Genomic DNA, 22,312 nt, shown 5'->3' on the forward strand with positions numbered 1-22,312 from the left:
ATACTGGCACAGGGGTCTATGCCTCCGTTGTGCTGATGGCTAGCCACCACACCCCACTGCCAGTGCACCTCAATGGGCTGTGCTGACGTAAGTGCCGGTTACACTGATGTAACTGAGGCTTGTGCCAATGTCGGAGTAAGTTTGCTCCCAGAATGCTCCCCCGATTGGTCTGAAAATCCCACATTGCCAGTCAAATGTCACTAAAAAATTTGAAAAGAATCAAGGAAGAGCATAAAACCAGTTTATCAATCTGAATTCCAGCAGCCATTTTTGATTTTTCAAATTTCTTTGCATGATACTATGTGATAATAATGATGGTATGAGGCAGGTCTTTGGGTGGAGGGAGATTTCAGACACAGCACCACTTCCTGACCTGGACTCCTGGAAAAATGGTCTTTGAGGAAGATCTCGGTTCCGGATCAGAATGAAACTGAAGGATGCCATTTGGAGATTGCTCAGGCCCAGACCATTCAGGGATTCAAAGCAGGGTTTTCACTTGTGCCCAGAAAACCCACTTGGCAAACAGTAAAAATATTTCAATAGTGGCATGATATGGTGCATCCCGGTTAGCATACTGGTGGTGTTTTCTGTACTAGTTTGTGGGCAGTCCCCATGTACATGCATTGTGGTAGTCAAGCTTGGTGGTGACTGAGGCACGGGTAACTCTAGTCAGATTACCTCTTCCCAGAAGAGAATATAGAGGCTGGCTTTCCAAATGTTCCACTGAAAGGTAATTCTTGCATGATTTCATTATCTGTTTTTTTCCTTGGAAAATGAGGAATGAGTAAATTGGGGGGTTTTGTTTGTTTTTTCCCATTGTGAAGAAAGTATCAAAGTGGTCAATGGCCCCGGAAGTTTGCCTGTGCTGGGATCCACCATTGAAATAGACATATCAACCTTGTTGGCTATATTTCCGGAAAAAGACAGGGAGGAGGAAATCAAACAGGTAAATTGCTTGCATGTCACTATTTTTAAAAAAGCTGGTACTAAATAGGGGGTTGGGGGGGTGGGGGGGTGGGCTCCCTCTGGGTATCCTACCCCCCCAGGGAAAGTGTATGCGCAATACATAGCCTCTCCTCTCCCGGTGTAGTGAATGCCGCGTGGTCACTGTCTGGCTATGCCTGGCAGATGGTCACTGCAATGGCCTCTCCTGCATTACTGCATCCGTAGCAACACCTTCTCGCTGGTCCCCCCCGTTTTTCACAGAGTTTGCTACGTCATGGTGCGACCGAATTGTCCGGCGGTATAACCAGATGGGCAGGCTGGGCCCACCAACCTCGCCAGCCTAAGAGAAGGAAAACTCTAACATCAAACCCGGGCAGATAGAGCTCGTTAATGTAACACCTACCACCTGGAGGACTCGCTGCCGGCGTCCCGGCTTACTGGGCCATGGCAGATGACCCCCAGGTGAAAGGGTGGAGCCAGTACCGCGCACACTGCGCTTCACCTAAAAAATTCCTCTGCGCAGGCCTGAAGGGCATATCCACATACACAACCCACAACGCATCAAGTCCTGCAGCGATGGGCAAGGGGCAAAACGGCAGGTGGAAGGTGCCACTGGAAGCCGCAGTCCCGATCCTGCATGTAGGCGGTTCAGGGTATTGGTCGCCTGATGCTAACCCGGAGACGAAAGCATTTTTCGGCAGCACCCTGAACGACCAAGCAGCCTTATCTAGGGACAGCACTGCTTGCTCCACACGGAGAGGGGCCTAGAAAAGGTGGCCTAAAGAAAGCTCGTCTCCTCCACCCCAGTTGGCTAGCCGCGGTCAACGGGCATCCTTACTTGCGGTCAAAAAATAACAACAAAGAAAAGGCATGCACCTGCCTCACAAAGTGTGCAAAGACTAAAGCTTGCGTGTTGGAACATCAGAACCATGCTTGACACAGTAGACAGTGGTCGCCCTGAACGACGCTCTGCTCTAGTTGCCCACGAACTTCTCAGGTTGAATATCGACATAGCAGCTCTCAGTGAGGTCCGTTTCCCTGAGGAAGGTAATCTTCAAGAACACGGTGCTGGCTATACCCTCTACTGGTCAGGTAAGTCAAAGGCTGAGAGCCGCCTTTCTGGCGTTGGCTTCATGGTCAGGAACTCCATTGCTTCCAAACTCGAAAACCTGCCAACAGGTCACTCAGATCGCATCATGTCCATGCGCCTCCCACTTCAAAACAAGCAGCATGCAACACTCTTCAGTGTGTATGCCCCAACCCTTCAAGCAGATCCTGCAGAAAAGAACAAGTTCTATGCTGATCTACACAACCTCGTACGGAAGACCCCTACAGAGGACAAGGTGATCATCCTTGGCGACTTCAATGCCAGAGTAGGTAAAGACTCGGAAGCCTGGAAAGGAGTACTTGGCAAACACGGCATTGGCAACTGCAATGACAACGGGCGCCTCCTGCTAGAATTCTGCATGGAGCACCAGCTCACCATCACCAACACTATCTTCCAGCAGAAGAACAGTCTGAAGACAACCTGGATGCACCCACGGTCCAAGCACTGGCACCTTATCGACTACATTCTGGTGCGCCAGAGAGACCTTCGAGATGTCTTACACACCCGAGTAATGCCCAGTGCAGAATGTCATACGGATCATCGTCTTGTACGCTGCAATCTCCGTCTTCACTTTAAACCCACACCCAGGAGAGGAGGTATCCCTCGGAGGAAGTTTCAGGTTGGCAGTCTCCAGTCAGCCAAAGTTAAAGCTGCCTTCCAGGCAAAACTCCAGTCAAGAATTGAGGACCCCAGTTGCCCCACAGACCCTTCTACAGAAGCACTCTGGGAACACCTAAAAACTACCGTCCTGCAGATCTCTGAAGAAGTCCTCGGGTTCTCCACAAGGAAGAACAAGGACTGGTTTGATGAGAACAATCAAGAGATCCAAGATTTACTGGCGAAAAAGAGATCCGCCTACCAAGCACATCTTGCTCAGCCCTCCTGTCCTGGGAAGAAAGCAACCTTTCGTGCTGTATGTAGCAACCTCCAGTGCAAGCTTCGAGACATTCAGAACGAGTGGTGGACCAAGCTTGCTGAGAGAACCCAGCTGTGTGCAGACACTGGTGATTTAAGAGGGTTCTACGAAGCCCTGAAGGCAGTATATGGTCCATCATATCAGACTCAGAGTCCCTTGCGTAGAGCAGACGGCCAAGTGCTCCTCACAGACAAGGCATCCATATTGAACTGGTGGTCGGAGTATTTTCAGGTTCTCTTCAGTGCCAACCGCGTAGTTCAAGATTCAGCAATTCACCTCACCCCACTTCAACCAGTGAAAACAGAGTTGGATGAGATCCCCACTCTAGAAGAGACTGTTAAAGCCATCAAGCAACTGAAAAGTGGCAAGGCAGCAGGAGTTAATGGAATTCCACCAGAGATCTGGAAGCATGGGGGCACAGTACTACATAGCTCACTTCACAAAGTACTTGTCACCTGCTGGGAACAAGGCAAATTACCACAGGACTTTCGCGATGCAATCATCATCACCCTATACAAGAACAAAGGGGAAAAGTCAGACTGCTCCAACTACCGGGGGATAACCCTGCTCTCCATCGCAGGCAAAATCCTTGCCAGAATACTCCTGAACAGACTTGTGCCCGCCATTGCGGAAGAACTCCTCCCAGAGAGCCAGTGCGGCTTCAGAGCTAACAGGAGCACCACCGACATGGTATTTGTTCTCAGGCAGCTCCAAGAGAAATGCAGGGAACAGAACAAGGCTCTGTATGTGACTTTTGTCGACCTTACCAAAGCTTTTGATACCGTTAGCAGGAAAGGCCTGTGGCAAATCTTGGAACGTTTAGGATGTCCCCCAAGGTTCCTCAGCATGATCATCCAGCTACACGAAGACCAGCGAGGCCAAGTCAGACACTGCAACGACCTCTTGGAGACCTTCCCAATAGGCACAGGTGTAAAGCAAGGCTGCGTTCTCACGCCAACTCTCTTTACGATCTTCTTTAGCATGATGCTTCAAAGAGCCGCAGTAGATCTAGATGATGACGATGGTGTCTACATCCGCTATCGCACCGATGGCAGCCTGTTCAACCTGAGGCGACTAAAGGCCCACTCCAAGACAATGGAAAAACTCATCCGAGAGCTACTGTTTGCTGATGATGCTGCACTCGTCTCCCACTCGGTATCAGCTCTGCAGCATATGACGTCCTGCTTTGCAGAGGCTGCCAAGCTATTCAGCCTAGAAGTGAGTCTGAAGAAGACAGAAGTTCTCCACCAGCCTGCACCCCAGGAAGATTATCACCCTCCCTGCATCACTGTGGGTGAATCAGTTCTGAAGACAGTCCAGCAGTTCAGCTACCTGGGGTGCATCATCTCCTCAGATGCTAAGATCGACAAGGAGATTGACAACAGGCTGGCAAAGGCAAACCATGCCTTTGGCCGACTGCACAAAAGAGTGTGGAGCAACAAGCATCTGAAAAAAGGCACAAAGATCAATGTTTACAAAGCGGTTGTGATGACAACCCTCATCTACGGCTCCGAATCGTGGGTTTTATACCGTCATCACCTGCGACTCCTTGAGCGCTTTCATCAGCGCTGCCTTCGCACCATCCTCAACATCCACTGGAGTGACTTTGTGACCAACACTGAAGTTCTCAAGCGGGCGGAGGTTACCAGCATCGAGGTACTGCTGTTGAAGACGCAGCTGCGCTGGGCAGGGCATATTTCTAGGATGGAAAACCACCGCCTTCCCAAGATTGCCCTGTATGGCGAACTCTCCACCGGCCATCGAAATATAGGGGCACCAAAGAAGAGGTACAAGGACTCCTTGAAGAAATCCCTTGGCACCTGTCGCATCAACCATCACCAGTGGTCTGACCTAGCCTCAGATCGCAAAGCAAAGCCCAACTATGGATCAAGCTAGGTTACCTGGGAATGGACCCTCGTTTGCTGTTTCTCTTGAGGAAACTTCATTCTAATACCTTTTGCCAAGTGAAATTTTCTTCTAGCGGTGACTTGACTAGTAAAATCCCAGTGTTAAAGGGGGTAAAACAAGGTTGTGTGCTGGCCCCACATCTTTTTAATTTATTTTTAACTGACCTGGCACAATTTTTGACCCCTATCAATGGTCATCCGCCTAAACTTGCAGGCCGAGCGGTCCCCTTATTACTTTATGCCGATGACACTACCATCCTCTCTTGTACAAGAGTGGGCCTGCAAAGGTATTTGAACGCCTTTTATGACTACTGTAATTGTAATTCACTTACTATCAATTATACCAAATCTAAAGTAGTTGTCTTTTCAAATTGCTGGGGCCCACAGAGATGGTTTATTGGCAATTCAACAATCGAGCAAACAAAAAATTTTAAATACTTGGGGATCACTTTTAACCACAAGTTAAGCTGGGTTTCACATCGTAACAACACCATCAACTTGGCTAAGTGTTCAGCTGCTCAAATTAAACAGTTTTTCTTTGCAAGGGGCAACCAATTAGTTCCAGCAGCTATTAAAGTATTCAAAGCCAAAACGCTTGCCCAAATCCTCTATGGTATCCCTATATGGATCTCAGCTTTTACCAGGAAAGTGGAGGGCATTCAAGCCTCATTCTTTAGACAAATTCTTGGTTTGCCAAAATGCGTGTCCTACTTTGCTCTCTGCTCTGAAGTGGGTCAGTCTTTGGTGGAGACAAAAGCCTGGATTGCAGTGTTTAAATTCTGGCTCAAAATTCATTTTAGAACAGATCCCAACAGCCTTCTTGATTGTATGAAAAGAGACCCATATATTTCGTCCTGGACAGCAGTGCTTCTGTCTAAACTCAATCAATTGGGGTTAGAGGTAGATGATTTTTCTACCTCTGAAGAGTCATATATCTTCAGATGTATTAAACTGAGACTGTGGGAATTGGAGGAAACGAAATTACGGCCAACTCTCCCTTATACTTGCTCTCCAGCTTCCTTAGGTCTTTATGCTTTTTGTGGCAAAATGCCCAATTATCTATCAGACCTAACCACTCCAAGTCATCGCAGGGCATTTATGTTGGCCAGACTAAACGCGTTTCCCTCCAAAGTTTTACAAGGGAGATATCAGCGAGTCCCTTTAGCCGACAGACTTTGCTCCTGTGGAGCGAATACCCCTGACTCAATCCAGCATATATTGCTTGATTGTTCTTTTTACCATAACCTCCGTAAAGATTTATTTGGCAAGCTTTCTTTTTCTCCAGATTTGTCTATTCTGCCACCCTGTTATTATTTATTGAGTGATACTGAGGGGGTGGTTAGTGAGGCTGTGGCAAAATTTCTGGCTGACATCCTTAAATTTAATTCTGACCATGTTTGAATGTATCTGTAAGCTCGGTTTTATTTTGATTTTATCTCCAATGTTTAAATTTTTATATTCTGTGTATTTTTATTTGAATCTTTTATGCCATTAAAGGTTTGGTATGGTATGGTATGGCAAAGCATGGAGGCACACCATCCACCAGGCTGTCTCTTCTTTTGAGAACACACGCATAGCTGGTCTTGAGGACAAAAGGAGATTGAGGAAGAATCGCACTGCTACAGCACCAACCCTAAATCAGACTTTTCCCTGCAGCCACTGTGGCCGGACCTGCCTGTCCCGCATTGGTCTTGTAAGCCACCAGCGAGCCTGCAGCAGACGTGGACTATTGCACCCTTCTTAAATCTTCGTTCGCGAAGCCAAGCCGAGAGAGACTAAATAGGGAGGAAGAGAGAGAGAGAAAAAGAGTGTGCAACAATGATATTAAAAGTAGAGGGAAGCAAAAAAAAAAATTAGCCAATTATATAAGGAACCAAAGGTCAAGAAGAGCCTTTTTTTCAAATACTGGAAAAGTTGTACTAAAACCATAGAGACCAATTTTCCTGCTGCTCTTTGGGAAACAAATTTGAGAGGCAACTTTGTTTGTTGACTTTCACCCCTACATGGACCCAAAGAAGCTGACATCATTTGGCTCTCATCCATTTTATCCTCACAACAACCCTGTGTAGTAAGTTAGGCAAATCGTGTGTTACTGGCTCAAGGTCACCCAGTGAGCTTGCATGGCACAGTGGAGATTTGAACCTGAGTCTCTCAGATTCTAGTCTGACACTCTAGCTGCATATACCCAGGGCTTTCTTTGAGCAGGAATGCACAGGAATCTTAGAATCATAGAGTTGGAAGGGACCTCCAGGGTCATCTAGTCCAACCCCTTGCACAATGCAGAAAACCCACAAATACTTCCCCCAAAATTCACAGGATCTTCATCGCTGTCAGATGGCCATCTAGCCTCTTTTTAAAAACCTCCAAGGAAGGAGAGCCCACCACCTCCCGAGGAAGCCCGTTCCACTGAGGAACCGCTCTAATGGTCAGGAAGTTCTTTCCACTGTTGAGCCGGAAACTTGATTTAATTTCAACCAATTGGTTCTGGTCCTACCTTCTGGGGCCACAGAAAACAATTCCACACCATCCTCTATGTGACAGTCCTTCAAGTACTTGAAGATGGTGACGCAGTTCTGGTTGGCTTGGTGTCAGGGGGTGTGGTCTAATATGCAAATGAGTTCCTGCTGGGCTCTTTCTACAAAAAAGGATGGTCTCTCCCCCCACCACCTTTCCAAAGTAGGACAGGTTGTGGAAGGAAGCAGTAAAGATGGAACTGAATTCCTTGAGTGTGTTTGTGTGTGTGTTTGTGCCCCATGGCACAGAGTGGTAAAGCTACAGTACTGCAGTCCAAGCTCTGCTCACAACCTGAGTTCAATCCCAGCGGAAGCAGGGTTCAGGTAGCTGACTCGAGGTTGACTCAGCCTTCCATCCTTTCGAGGTCGGTCAAATGAGTACCCAGCTTGATGGGGGGAAAGTGTAGATGACTGGGGAAGGAACGGCCATAAAAAGTCTGCCGTGAAAGCAACGTCACCCCAGAGTCGGAAACGACTGGTGCTTGCACAGGGAACTACCTTTACCTTTTTTGAAAGAGGAGCTCCAGTTCAGCCAGTCCCATCTCAGGAGGATCATAGTTTGTGCTTCTTTCACAGAGTAAATGGTATGCCTCAGAGGCATTGATTTCTACCTCTTGCCGCAGAACAGTTATAAGAGGCTATTTTTTCCCCTTAGGTGGGTAGATGTTCTCAGAAGTGTCTGAGGATTCAGCTTTCACATGTGTTACACCCCCACCCTGGTAGACCTTTCATCGGGTATATGTTGTTGTCAATAGCCTACCTGTCACCACCAGGATGCACTGAGCAGATGGGCCCAGCCTGTTTCTTTCAAGGAACAGGAATCCGAAACCCTTAACCCCTTTCCCCATTTCTGCCACAGAACAGGCACCGACCCTCTCTAGCCCGAGTGTTGAATATTAATGCATTTTCTTACATATACTGCAACCTCCATCCTTAATACACCCTACACACATACAACAGAGTATATTTGGTCATGTATATAAAGGATGCCCTGACCTAGATAGCCCAAGCTAGCCTGAGCTTGTCAGATCATGGAAGCTAAGCAGGGTTGGCTCTGGTTAGTATTTATTTATTTATTTGATTTATATCCTGCCCTACCCCACCAAGGCGGGCTCAGGGCGGCTCACAATACAAAGATTCTAACATAAAGTTCAAATTTAAATATAATAACAATTTACATAGTTAAGAAATTAAAACATTTAAAACAGTGCATTCGTCCAGCAACATGCAATCCATACACTTCAGTTTTTGGTACTTTAGTGGTTTGGTGCCGGTCAGTTATAGGCCAACCGGAAGAGGACTGTCTTACAGGCCCTGCGGAATTGTCCAATATCCCACAGGGCCCTGACCTCTTCCGGTAACTGGTTCCACCAGCAAGGGGCTATTATTGAGAAGGCCCTGTCCCTGGTTGACTTCAACCGGGCCTCCTTAGGCCCGGGGATTACGATTTGGATTGGGAGACCTCCAAGAAAGTTTGCAGTTGCTAAGTAGAGGCAGGCAATGTCAAACCACCTCTGTTGGTCTCTTGCCTTGAAAACCCTACAGGGTCACCAGAAGTTTATTGTGTATTGATGGCGAAAAGAAAAGGAATTCTGATATTAAAAATGGCTAATGTGCAGTGTTCGTGTCTGTGTCTCGGAGCACAAAGTAGACAATGAAGTAACAAGATCCAGAACAGTGAATTTGATCTGGGATCGCTGTTATCTGTTGCTGGAACTGAAGCAACGGCTAAGCTATGGCTAGAAAAGCTGTGTTTTATTTTCAATTTTTTTAGTATATACCTTTTGTTAAAGTTATCTAATAATTTTGACAATTCCAATGAAGGTAAATGTTATAGTATAAAATACAGGGGAAAAAGAGGGGGGAAATAACTTCACACCAGAGAATCTTAAGATGTACAGTTGAGACAAAATAATAGGGGACAATTTATGTAAAGAAAGAATTGCAGAATTAAGCTTTTTGAAAGCATTTTTAAGCAAAATAATACCAGAATGTATTGTGCTTTTCATTTTCCTATTCCCCATCCCTGTCTTTTTCTGAAATGAATGAAACTTTTTGAAAACAGAAAAGCTGTGTTTTAATGCACAGCTTGATGCTCAGTGGGCAGAAGATACTGCTCCATTTATCAGCCAAGAGCAGACAAACAGTCTCGTAAAAGATACCAAGTCTGGGCAAACTGAAGGCTTTATAGTACTTGCTGATCACAGAGGCTGGAATGTCAAACAACCCTATTCCATTCTGCATTTGAAGAACACCTACAATTCCTGGGCATTTTCCTAGGCTGGGGCAGCCTAGACGGTTAAGCCTTTGATGTTCTCAGTTCAAGTTCCCAAGTTCCCACTGTTTGACTGATCAGTGATGACGATTAACTGATGTGATTTTATTTGCTGCTTTCTGCAGACGGAGTTTGCTGTGTTGAGGCATATCTCGGAATTGAGGAAAATCTACACCTTTTACAGTAGCTTAGGGTGTGACCGCTCTCTTGACAATACCTTCCTGATGACCAAGCTTCAGTTCTGGCGGTTCTTAAAGGACTGTTGCTTCCATCATTGCAATGTGACCCTTGCTGACATGGATCGAATCCTGAATGGTTTGTAGTCCCCATGCATTGTTTGCCCATTCTTAGAGTGGTTGTGATTGGGTGATGAGCCATAAGCATGACTGAGAGCCTGAGGTGCAGTTTGTTGGGTTCAAAATATTTATGTTGAGTTTAAGGGGTGTGAAAATTCAAAGTACTGAGCCAAACTTGTGATTGTGGGTGGGGATGTTTCTGTCGGTTTACAAGTCTCCTCTATGTAACCATTAATGGCTGCAGGGAAAGAAGCTGGGGATTTGGGACCTCACTGTGTGATTTATGAGCTTGTTTCTTATTGAACACACAGGCAGCCCAATCCAGAGAACCGCCGTGTAGCTGCGCTCAAGTGCAGAACTAGCGTCGGTGGCCACAGTCAGCTCCTAAAGGGGAGACGTTACACCACGCTTGGAGGGGGAAGAGCGGCCCGACAAGTGAGAGAGAACCCATTGCCAAGGTGATTTCGCCCAGGTGCATGCCATTGGCCCGCTGCTGAGGCGGGGGAGGCACAGACTCGTGCGGGACCACGGGATTGGCTAGCCCGTTGCACATGACCAGGCGAGGGGGCAGAAAACCCGTGCCTGAGAGGCTGTCAATCCCCCCACTCCCTCCCACTGGCAGAGACTCTGCCAATGCCAGGCAGGCGGGCAGAGGTATGCGTGGACAAGCAGGAAGTCCCAAGAGTAGGAGTTTGCTGTCCTAGACAGTGGCTAGAATGTGTGTCTGTGACTGGCCAGACCAAGTCCAAAAGACATCACCACCACCCGGAGCCCCCCCGGTGTTGGCCTGCTGCTGCCCCCTGCTATGTGCAAGGAACACCTCCTATGGGGGCCGCAGAACTCAGAGCGCGAGCCGCTGGGCATGCATCCACTTCCACAGCCCCCCCCCCATTAGTGCCCTGCGCACAACAGCCCTGTGCGGTCGGGTAGGCCGTCAGCCCGGGCAAGCTGAGAGGCGGCACCCCCCCTCCCCTGTCCAGCCATGCGGGGGGCAGCATGGCGGCTCATAACCCATTCCCCTCCCCAAGAACCAAGTCTGCCAACCCTCCCAGGCATTCCCTCGGAGAGGCCACTGACGGGGTGGGGGTTTGCCCCAGGAACGTGCAGCAAATGCCAAGCAGGAGACACAACAGAGGGCACAGCTCAGACTTTATTTTTCCAGAACAGAGTGCAACGGTTTCTCTGGTGCGCTCTGGGCAGTTTCGCCGTGGGCGGGGCTCCATTCCGAGCAGCAGGCAGAAACAGCTGAGGAATTGTGGGGGAGGCGGTGGAGCGACACACGCGGAAGCCTCTGTGTTGGAGTCCCACCTGCAAAACAGAGACAGAGATCAAGAACACCTGCAGGGGCAGCAGCTGGAAGAGCAGGCTGTGTTTCAGCCAGGTGCTCTCTTGAAGGGACAGTCTCTGACCCACCTCCCTGCATCGGGGCAGCTGCCATCCCCCCCCCCCCATGCCGTTCCAGGGGTTGGGAATGCAGCAGAAGGGGGCAGGCAACAGCACAGGGAGCATGCTCAGCAAATGCCCCCTGCTGGAGCCAACTGCCTGGTTCAAGTGCCAGGGACACTCGCACGCCAAGCAGCCAACAGCAAGGGGAGGGGAAGGATAGTGGGGGTGCACAATGAAACTTACACCTTCCTGATGACCAAGCTCTCCCCTCACAAGACAAAGATACTGTCAAAGCTACGGCGCAGTGCAAAACCTGTCACCAACGTGCCTGCCTGTCCCTCGCTCTAAGTCTGTATGGCAGGGAGCTCGCTGGAAGAGCGTCCTGCCATGCACTCCTCTCCCTAACAACTGAGTTGTGCAAGGCAAAGCGGAAGTATTTCTAGGAGGGGGGGGGACTGTGATTGGGCGCCAGGGAGGGGGCTCGCCAGGCCAAGGCGTGAGGGGATTGGTAGGCAATCACGCCGCTCCCTAAGGGGTTTGCGAGCTTCCGCAGCGGCAGAGGCAAACTTTGTTTTTGGTTTCAATGAGTGCCTATGCAACGCACTGCTGTTTTTGCAGACATAACATTGTGCCTCTTGGGGGGGGCGTGTCATGGCCCAAACTGCTCAGTAAACTGCCTAAGCCTGGCCGCACCCTCAACTCCACCCCCTGCTCTGCCTGAGCACCCCACTCCACCTCACTTTCGCCCACACTCAGGCGCAGCCTTCAGGCACTGCTGCTCTCGAGTGGAGCGGCGCTGGGGCAGCCCCTGCCCACGTAACTCCCCTCCACTGTGGCGGCGCCAGTCGTACATCAGCGCAAATGCTTCTGGCGCCCACATAGCAGCAAGTCCGCTCCCAGAGCGCTTTCAGCCCCCCCCCCCCCGGATTGTGCTGTTAATGTCTTCCCAAAATAGCTCATATATCACTCAGTAAGCCCAAGATCCCCAGATGCTTCTTCTGGATTAGCCCCACTAGCCGGATCTCACCAGGGCTTGGGAGCTGAGCAAGGTCCTTCCTGTTAAGACTTAGATGTGAAACCTCCAAGGAAGTTGGGCTGCTCTACAAAAGAAATCAGTGGCCTGCTATCTCTGTTTATCTCTTGCCTTGATGACCCCATGAGGTGAAACTTCATGGAGGTGCAGTGAATTGGTCACAGTTGGACAGCACATAATTGTATTAATCCGTTTACATTTATGTGGAGTGATCCTTGACACTTAGGGCCAAACCAGAGGTGAACTGGGAGATTCATGATTAAGGTATCCTGTTTTGTTTTGCTTTAAAGCTTCTATCTTGGAGGGCAGTTTGAATCCAGGCTGCTGTTTGCGGTGATAAGAGGCCATAGAAATGCTGCCTGAATATCACTGTCTCAGATTTATTCCTTTAAAAAAAAAATTATGTGTAGCCGTGTACAGGGTGCACTGAAACGTTTGCTTGTAATGATATATCTTTTAAATCCAGTATTTGTTCATTTCTGTTTTTCCAAATATTGGGCCCTAAAAAGGGATATAGAGGATGTACAGTTGAGACATCGGCCAGGTAGATGTCTACAGAACATGTTGGATTCAGAACAATCCTAAACCTTAAATCCACGGTGCAGCCCAAACCCTTCTGTTCCTATTGATTTTAAATTAATGTGGAAGGGTGGAACTCTCCTTCAGGTTGCATCATTAGCACAGTGGCTGATTAGCAGGGTCGCCAGCTCTGGGTTGGGAAATAACTGGAGGTTTTGAAGGTGGAGCCGAAGAGGGGAGGGACTTGAATGGTTTGGGGAGGGGAGGGACTTGAATGGAGTAGAATGCCACAGAGTCCACCTTCCAAAGGGGCCATTTCCTCCAGGACAACTGATCTCTGTTGCCTGGAGATCTCCAGCCACCTCCTGGAGGTTGGCAACCTGATTGGTTAAAGTAGCCAGCTCAAGCATTTAGCAGACAATTGGGATGATAGGGATCAGGCCTCAGATTCAGCAGGAGCTCAGCTCCTGAACCTTTCGGAGGGTTCCCACTCTCCCTCCCCACTTACCTTGTCCATTGAATAGTAGGTGCAGCTGCATAACAATCCCTGAATTAGGAGAGCGGGCAGCCAGCCAGCCACCAGGAGCTTTGTCACACACCCAGCAGCCCTCATTAACCCCTGGGGAAGCCCATGTCACTCTTTCTCCACATCTTATGTGATTTTGGGCAGTGGGCGGCCTGCTAGCCTTTTGACTGGGGGAGGCAGCCCAGGCGAGTGAGGCCTGCTTGGGCTGGCTGGATCTCTAGCTTGCCCAAGCAGGCCTTGCTCACCTGGGGCTCTCCTTTCTTGCATTGCGTTGCTTTGGGCTGGGGGGGCATATGCTAATGAGTTATGCCACTGAGCTCCGCTGCCTATTTTTCTACAAAACGACCCCTGATAGGGATAGTCACTGTGTTCAGCACACGGCTTGCAGTTTGTTTGTTTTTTATCATTTCTCAACCATGTGTATCCTATTTGATTTATAACATTTGTCTCCTTTTTTGGTCCTTGTTTGGGGTTGCAGATGAAAAGTCTCTTGAAGAGATTCACTCCCCTTATGAGACACTGCTGCTTCGAATGTTTTTGACCTACCTGATCTATTTGTCATTCCACATCTATCACAAAGAGTTTGGGTGAGTGGGCTTGTTTGCCACCCCCCATCTGATGTAGTCCGGGGGCTTCGGGTGTCAGCCAGGGAGAGGTGCTGTCAAAATATTGGAGCCTCCTGGTTTTGAGTATAAAACCGTTGAGTGACTCATTGTCACGAGCTGGGGCCAGGCCAGGCGAAGTCCAGGGGCAGTCCAAGGTCTGTAGCTGGGTAGCAAGGAAGGTCCAAAGCGCCAAAACCGAATCACCGTCCAGGTATCGCAGGTCAGAGGTTCAGAAGCCGAAGTCAGGGGGTCCAGAGGTCAATGCCAGAGTCAGGGGGTCCAGAAGCCGAAGTCAGAAGCCGGAGCGGATGCTAGGACGTCAGGTAAGTGACTAGTTGCTTCCACAAAGCCTCCTCCCAAAGCCCACAGCTATATAGCCCTCTGCTGTCTGTTGCCCATTTGGGCTAACTGCTGACTCAGAGGGCGGTCAGGATCCTGCTGAGACTCAAGCACCCTCACTCCTAGAAGGGCCAGAATCCTTTCAAAACTCAGGGCTCAGGGAGCGTCTTGCTCGTGAGCGTGCCGCCCTCCTCCGATCCCTGAGGTCCTGACGAAGGCGGTCACGCACACGAGCCACCCGAGAGGGCGAGGCAGGGGGGCTTGGATCTTCTCCAGCAGGAGGCAGGGGCACTGGTGCAGGTGCAGGGGCACAGTTCCTTCTGCAGGCTCAGCTTCTTCTGCAGGGCCCCCAGCACCCATGACACTCATAATGTCTGGCTTTAATGCAAGTATAGGCATTGCAGCCTTGAATTCTTTTCTGGCTTGGAGTGTATCTCCAAAATGGAGGTGGCCCCGAAATTTTCTTTCCTCCTCCTTTCTTTGACCCCAGCTCTCCTTCACACACATGAAGCTGCCTTACACAGAATGAGACTGTTGGTCTATCAGAGTCAGTCTTGTCTGCTCTGACTAGCAGCGACTTCCCACCATTTCAGGTGGAGATCTTCCTCACCCTCTGTGACCTGATTCTTTTAACTGGAAGCGCCAGGGATTGAATCTGAGATCCTCTGCATTAAATCAGATGCTCTGTCACTGAGCCATGATGCTGATGAAAAAGGCGTTTGAGGCTCTGAGGGGGAAGTTTGAAGCATCTATGGTGCTTTAAAACCCCTTCTAAAACAGAGAAGTGACTTTTTAAAAAATGCTAGCCTGGATCTTTGATATCACAGTATGCACTTTGAGATTGCTTAGCAACCAACCACACACACGAAACATGTTTCTAAAAAAAAAAAAAGGCAATTGTAGGAGAGGGATGAGCTAGCTAGGGCAAAAAGCTAGGGGAAGCAGGAGCAGGAAGGGAGGGACGGTGGCTCAGTGGTAGAGCATCTGCTTGGGAAGCAGAAGGTCCCAGGTTCAATCCCCGGCATCTCCAAAAAAAGGGTCCAGGCAAATAGGTGTGAAAAGCCTCAGCTTGAGACCCTGGAAAGCCGCTGCCAGTCTGAGAAGACAATACTGACTTTGATGGACCAAGGGTCTGATTCAGTATAAGGCAGCTTCATATGTTCATATATGTTCCCCCCTGAATGTCTTTTTTCTATGCAGGGAGATGACCTGGCCCTCCTGGCTAGACCTTGTGGGAGATGTGCTCCGTGTCTGCACAGGAGGCGAGCTGTGAGGGAGCCTTGTGTCCGTCTCCCTGATCAGGGACCCTCACACCAGTCAAGGCTTCTCCATCTGAACACACGCCCTGTGGCATCAGAAGGATGAGCACATCCCTCTTGGTTGTTAAAACGGATCGTGCAAAGAAATATGAATCCCCTCCCCACCGCCCCCCGAAAAAAACCTTGGAAACTCACCAGTCATCAGGATTACCAAGAGTGTAATGAAGCAGCTATTGTGCATTTTCTCTTTGTTTTTTTCAGCGACAGAAGCCCCCGTCTGTTCAAGTGCTTCTCCAGAATGATGACAAAGAACATCCTTCCCAATGCCTGTCAAATAAAAGGTAGGATGCATCTGCCTCCCCTCTCCGCTGCTGCATGCTTCTCTTAGATTTCTCAGGTGGTTACACAGACTCCCCCCCCCCCCAAAAAAACCCCTCCCTCTGCTTTACTACTCTTCTCTACAGGTGTTTTGTTCAGTGACCAGCAAGAAACAGTCTATGCTGTCAATTACATCGACAAGTGCTGGGAGATTTACAAAGCTTTCTGCAGACTGAGCTCCTTAGCCCCTTATGAGCCTACTATGAAAATGAGGCATTTCATCTGGATGCTGAAAGTAATTGGGGGGGGTGGGCGGGTATTTCTGGGCTATGAGTGAGGTTCTTACCCCCCCCTTGGGAGCTGGGTCGAAAAAGCTCTCACAACAGGGTTTGTTTTCCCTCCAGCAAGAGGATGGCTGCTGAATATTGGAATTTTTTTTAGTAAAATGTTTCTGTCCCACCATATCGCCTTGAGAATGAAGGCGGTGAACAATGCAGGAACTGCGTTGAAGGATATAGATAGCAGTACAGTTAATGAAGTTAAATAGATTAAAATGCACCATTTACCAATTATAAAAAGCATCCCAATTTAAAACAACTGTTGCACCACACAGGATCTTGCCAACCTGCAATGAAATCTGCTGGAAAAATTCACCTTACACTTTTTTTTTCTCGCCCCCCCCCTCCAATTTAATTTTATTGAATTTTTTAAACTTAACTAACATAACAAACATAGGGAGTGTTATTCCAGGCATTACAAACTATTACAAATTGTGAATTTGGGGTAGGTATTTGTGGGTTTCCTGCATTGTGCAGGGGGTTGGACTAGATGACCCTGGAGGTCCCTTCCAACTCTATGATTCCATGATATCATTCCCTTGCCAAACAACACTGTTTACAAAATTCACCTTCCACCAAATGCTCATTGCAATAGGACTGCCTAACATGCCTTCCTAAAGGTAGCATTAAATTCATGGACTTGCAATCTGACTGTTTAGGACAGGGGTGGCCAAACTAGCTTAATATAAGAGCCACCAGGCCTCAGATTCAGTGGGAGCTCACAGGAGCACAGCTCCTGAACCTTTCTGAGAGTTCCACCTCCTCCTTCTGAGAGTTCCACCTCCTTGTCTATTGAATAGTATATATAACTGCATAACAATCCCTGGATGAGCTCCACTACCTGTTTTTCTACAAAATGATCCCTGAGAGCCACATAGAATAAATGTCAGATGTTTGAGAGCCACAAGGCATGAATGTCAGATGTTTGAGAGAAGGAGGGAAGGAGGGAAGATGGGGAGGGAGGGAGAGGTGGAAAGAAAGCAACTTAAACTTTAAATGCATGCTCCAAGCCACTGGCTGTCTTGGCTTGGAGAAGTGATTTAAAGAGAGAAATGCCTTCTTCAAGCTGGCTGACAGGGCGGTGGGGTTAGAGTTGAGAGCCACACAATATGTGTGAAAGAGCCACACTTGGCTCCCGAGCTGCAGTTTGGCCACCCCTGGTTTAAGACTTTGGGATGAATATCTGAGCTTGGCTGGTTCATATCATGGGCAATTAAGTATCACTGTAAGTAGACATACCCGAAGAAGAGGGTTTTTTTTACTGTCAAGTCCCAGCTAACTTATGGTGACCTTGTAGGGTTTTCAAGGCAAGAGGTGTTCAAAGTGGGTTAGCCATTGCCCTCCTCTGCATTGGAAGCCTGGATTTCCTTGGGGATCTCCCATCCAAGTACTAATCAGGACTGACCCTATTTAGCTTCTGTGATCTGATGAAACTGGGTTAGCCTGCACTATCTAGGTCAGGGCCCCGAAAAGATACTACAATATCCCCACACAAATGGCTGCGCGCTTTCTGTATTTTATGGAAATTAGTTTGTTTTGATCTATGCTTGCCATGGACCATAACAATAATAAGCTGAATGAGGGACATAATTAGCTGCATGCTGTTTTTTTCTTTATAGACCACTTTTCAAACATGATGGATGTTCACTGAAAGGTGAATGTTATGGATGAGTGGTAAAGGTTGAATTGGCCTTGTTAACGATGACCAGTGCCGGCTGTTCGTGTTAAATCCTTTTTGTTTGTTTGTTTAAGTTTTGGGATTTTTCTGCAAACTCCTAGAAACTTCCTGCTTTCCATATCTTGTCCCAATGTATGAATTTTTTGTTAAATCCTCTGAGGCCAGGTTTAAAATTAGACACATGATGGTATAAAAACATGGAAGAAAATTGTGGTCACCTGAAACACAACATGAACTAAAGTCCTAAAATAAGTGCCTTAAGACCTCTAACCTGTTTGTTTCAACTGGGGGAAGAAAAATATGGATAATGCAAAATTACATGTGTCTGTATGGCCTAATGCTATCAAGATATACATTTCAAATCTCCAGGATTTAAGACTTGTAAGCAAGCAGTTAACTGCCACCAAAATTGTAGACATCCTGGCGAAAGACAGTCCCTGCGTTCGGGATGGAGAGGACACTAATTTAGAGAAAGAGGTATGTTTGTTTAATAAGCAAAACACAGAACCACTGCCGTTGCTATAAGTTGCTGTGGCTGTAGCAAGAACCGTCAGTGCAGCACACTAGTTTGCTGGGGGCTTCCCTTTAAAGCACCATCTTGCTTTTTATTCCAGCTGGTTTTTCTGGAGTTTTTCGAAGCCCTCCTCGATTGTGCCTTGCTGTACGTCACTGATGAAATGTTGAAGCAGCAAGCAGAATGGGTCAGCCAGCTGGAAAGTAGTGGCCAACCGAGTGACATCTCTGAAGGAGTCAAGATTTCTCCGCCGACTCAGGAGTTGTCTTCTCGTCAGGTAAACTCTCTGTAGTCAGCTGTGTTAGTGTTTAGGGACAAATTTTTGAAGCAGCTAGACTAGACCTGGCCCTGACCTAGATAGCTCGATCTCATCAGATCTCAGAAGCAAAGCAGGGTTAATATTTGGATGGGAGATCGCTAAGGAATACTGGACTTACTACACGGAAGTAGGCAATGGCAAGCCACCTCTGAACACATCTTGTCTGGAAAACCTCACAGTTTTGTCATAAGTCAGCTGTGACTTGATGGCAAAAAAGAAAAAGGTAAACCTGACTCTGACTGGGATGTAGGTCCATCCCAGTGAAGCAGAGATAGGAACCGAGGACTGATGGAAGACCAAACAAATTAGGCAGGCAAGGGGTGTTGAAATCTTCCCTTTGCCTTTCCACTTTCTGTACAGACATCACTTTTGGTCAACCTTTCAGATGGCGGCAAATCTAATGGAAATTAACTTTGAGGCAGCAGGACAGACAAAAGACACTCCAGTTTCCTTATCACTACCCTTCCAGGAAGCCCCACCAAACAATGGGCACATCCACAAACCAATTGCCCTTTCATCACACCCCCTCCAGCCTACAAATAGCAGCTCTCCAGCAGCCCTGGCCCCACTCAATGCACAGCAGCCAAGAAGGTCTGAGCGCCTGCTCCGGCTGCAACGCCACTGAGGATGTTCTCCGCAGCTGAGAACGAAACGTCTGGAAGGAAAACTTTCTCCAGTAGAACACGGCACTTGATCCCGAAAGATTCTACAAACCCTAATGATGTTACCAGCCGTGAAAACCTGAAATCTTTGATAAAAGACACTCCGTTTTTTCATGTAACACAATACTAACTTGCGGAACTCAGTCACTAGATGTACTGGGGACCACTAATGCAGATGAAGGATAGGTTTAAACATGGAGGCTAGGTCTATTGACTGCTAAATGGAACTTCCATGTCTGGAGTAGTATATCTCTGAATACTATCTTATCTTTTTCCCTACCCTTCTCAGTCATTTCAGACCAGAAGTACAAGCAGCGCTGAAGCAAGCAATGAAACTGGGGACACGGCTGTTTGCTGTGTTAGTACCAAGTCTTCTGCAAGCAGGATTGTGCATTTTGTTGATGCTTCAAAGACCAAGACCAAGGTTGGTGAATTCCTTTCTGCCATCTCTTCCCTGTAAGGCAGTGACAAAGAAAAGCAAACTCTTGGATTCAGCTGTTTCTGAATAATCTTGTTACTGTAGTCCAGAGAGACTTGGATCTGGGGAGATATGGATTCAGATCCTCTGTCATGGATGGGGCAACAGCTTTAATCTTAATGCATCTTTGTTGTGGAGAAATGTATTCAAAAGATCTGTTTGGCTAATAGTGGTGCCTTCCTCCAAAGGAAGCCCTCCTGTTGCTGGATTAAGACTCTTCATTAGCGGAACAAAATCTATGGATCCAGCCTCTGAAGTGTGTGTGCCATCAAGTCACTTCCAACTTAACATCAACCCCTGAAGTGTGCAGATTTTTTACAGCTTATTTATAGTCCATCTTTCAGCTCAAGAAGTTCCAATGTGGTTTACGAAATATAATAAAAATCATTATTGAGATAGCAAAATGCAAGAAAATGCTGGAAAACAATGTTAAAAATTAGAAATTACTGTCATTTCCCCAATATAGTTACACCATTTTTTTAACAATCTATTTCTAATACTCTTCAACATAAAGGGCAGGAAAGAACTACACTCATTTTTTTCCCTGAGTGGTGTTTAAAGTTAGGTTTGGAAGGGCCACAGAGCCTGCCATGGGAAGCCGGTATGACACAGTGGTTTGCATGTCAGACAAGGATTGGTGTGACCTGAATTCAAATCCCCATCTCTGCCAGCAAAGCTTATCAGGTGACCTTGGGCCAGTTGCTGTGTCTCACCCTAACCTGCCTGACAGAGTTGTTCTGAGGATGAGGGAGAAATAACCTAAGCCATCCTTACAAGAAGGGAAGAATTAAAAACAATAACAGTTTGTCTCAATACCCATCACTGGATATATATGTGCATTTTCCACTTTTTAGAGGTTGCTCTGCAAAGTATTTAAAATTGTGTTTGTAGAGCACTTTCAGTGTACAAAGCATTTCAGATATATTGTTGTGCCAGTCCTTACAACAGGGCAGATCAGAATGATTGACCTTGTATTGCGGATAGAGGGGCTGAGGCTCAGAGCATCATTTGCCTAAGGCCATTTTGTAGCAAAAATCAGGACTTTTTTCATAGCGGGAACTCCTTTGCATATTAGGCCACACCCCCTGATGTAGCCAATCCTCCAAGATCTTACAGGGCTCTTAGTACAGGGCCTACTGTAAACTCCAGGAGGATTGGCCTAATATGCAAAGGAGTTCCTGCTACAAAAAAAAGCCCTCAGAAGAAAAGATTTCAGCAAACAAGTACTGCTGCAAACAGTACTGCTGAAAACAACAATAATAATACATATGCTTAAATCCTTATATAATTTAAACCAGCGTGTACAATGTCATCATACCTTTCCTCCAAAGAAATTACAATTCATTACAAATCAATTGCTTCCACAGTTTCCAATAGAGGGATTAATAACTTTCAACAATTCCTTCCTTCAATAAATAAAGTTCATAATACGGTCCATGAAAAGTTCTGAAATTCTGTCAAGTGGAAAGACAAGGAAACCCTTACAGCCTTCATAAGACATCCCCTCTAGATTTCAAGATGTTTCAATACTGGTCTTCTTCAGTTATCAGGCTATCAAACTGCAACCTGATTTCAATGACTTCTTACACAGACTCACGGTTCAGAGTTTACAGTAGAATCAATAGGCTGAAGCTGTCATAAGAACATAAGAGAAGCCATGTTGGATCAGGCCAATGGTCCATCCAGTCCAACACTTTGTGTCACACAGTGGTCAATATGTGTGTGTGTGTGTGTGTGTATATATATATATATATACACACACACACACACACACACACACACACACACACATATACACATACTGTGGCTAATAGCCACTGATGGACCTCTGCTCCATATTTTTATCCAATCCCCTCTTGAAGCTGGCTATGCTTGTAGCCGCCACCACCTCCTGTGGCAGTGAATTCCACATGTTAATCACCCTTTGGGTGAAGAAAGACTTCCTTTTATCCGTTCTAACCTGACTGCTCAGCAATTTCATTGAATGCCCGCAAGTTCTTGTATTGTGAGAAAGGGAGAAAAGTACTTCTTTCTCTACTTTCTCCATCCCACGCATAATCTTGTAAACCTCTATCATGTCACCCCGCAGTCGACGTTTCTCCAAGCTAAAGAGCCCCAAGCGTTTTAACCTTTCCTCATAGGGAAAGTGTTCCAAACCTTTAATCATTCTAGTTGCCTTTTTCTGCACTTTTTCTAATGCTATAATATCCTTTTTGAGGTGCGGTGACTACCTGTCTTATAGTGAATCAAACCACTGGTCTGTTGAGGCCGATTCTGCCCATGCTGACTAGCAGTGGCTCTCTGTGGTCTCAAGCAGAGGTCTTTCACATCACCCTCCACCTGATCCTTTTGAACTGGAGATGCCAGGGATTAAACCT

At 47.3% G+C, this 22,312-nt stretch overlaps 1 protein-coding gene across 1 annotated transcript in view; it reads left to right on the top strand.

The window, feature by feature from the left end:
- LOC132588532 (radial spoke head 10 homolog B2-like) overlaps nt 1-22,312 on the top strand; it is a 51,180-nt gene that overhangs the window by 13,087 nt on the left and 15,781 nt on the right. Inside the window, exons 9-16 of the mRNA XM_060260947.1 lie at nt 825-946; nt 9,790-9,979; nt 13,903-14,011; nt 15,889-15,968; nt 16,092-16,240; nt 18,331-18,438; nt 18,576-18,752; nt 19,746-19,880. Coding sequence (XP_060116930.1) covers nt 825-946; nt 9,790-9,979; nt 13,903-14,011; nt 15,889-15,968; nt 16,092-16,240; nt 18,331-18,438; nt 18,576-18,752; nt 19,746-19,880 — 1,070 coding nt within the window. The remainder of the gene's footprint in view (nt 1-824; nt 947-9,789; nt 9,980-13,902; nt 14,012-15,888; nt 15,969-16,091; nt 16,241-18,330; nt 18,439-18,575; nt 18,753-19,745; nt 19,881-22,312) is intronic.

This window comes from Heteronotia binoei, chromosome 20 (genome assembly GCF_032191835.1).
Source record: "Heteronotia binoei isolate CCM8104 ecotype False Entrance Well chromosome 20, APGP_CSIRO_Hbin_v1, whole genome shotgun sequence".
Classification (NCBI taxonomy): Eukaryota; Metazoa; Chordata; class Lepidosauria; order Squamata; family Gekkonidae; genus Heteronotia; species Heteronotia binoei.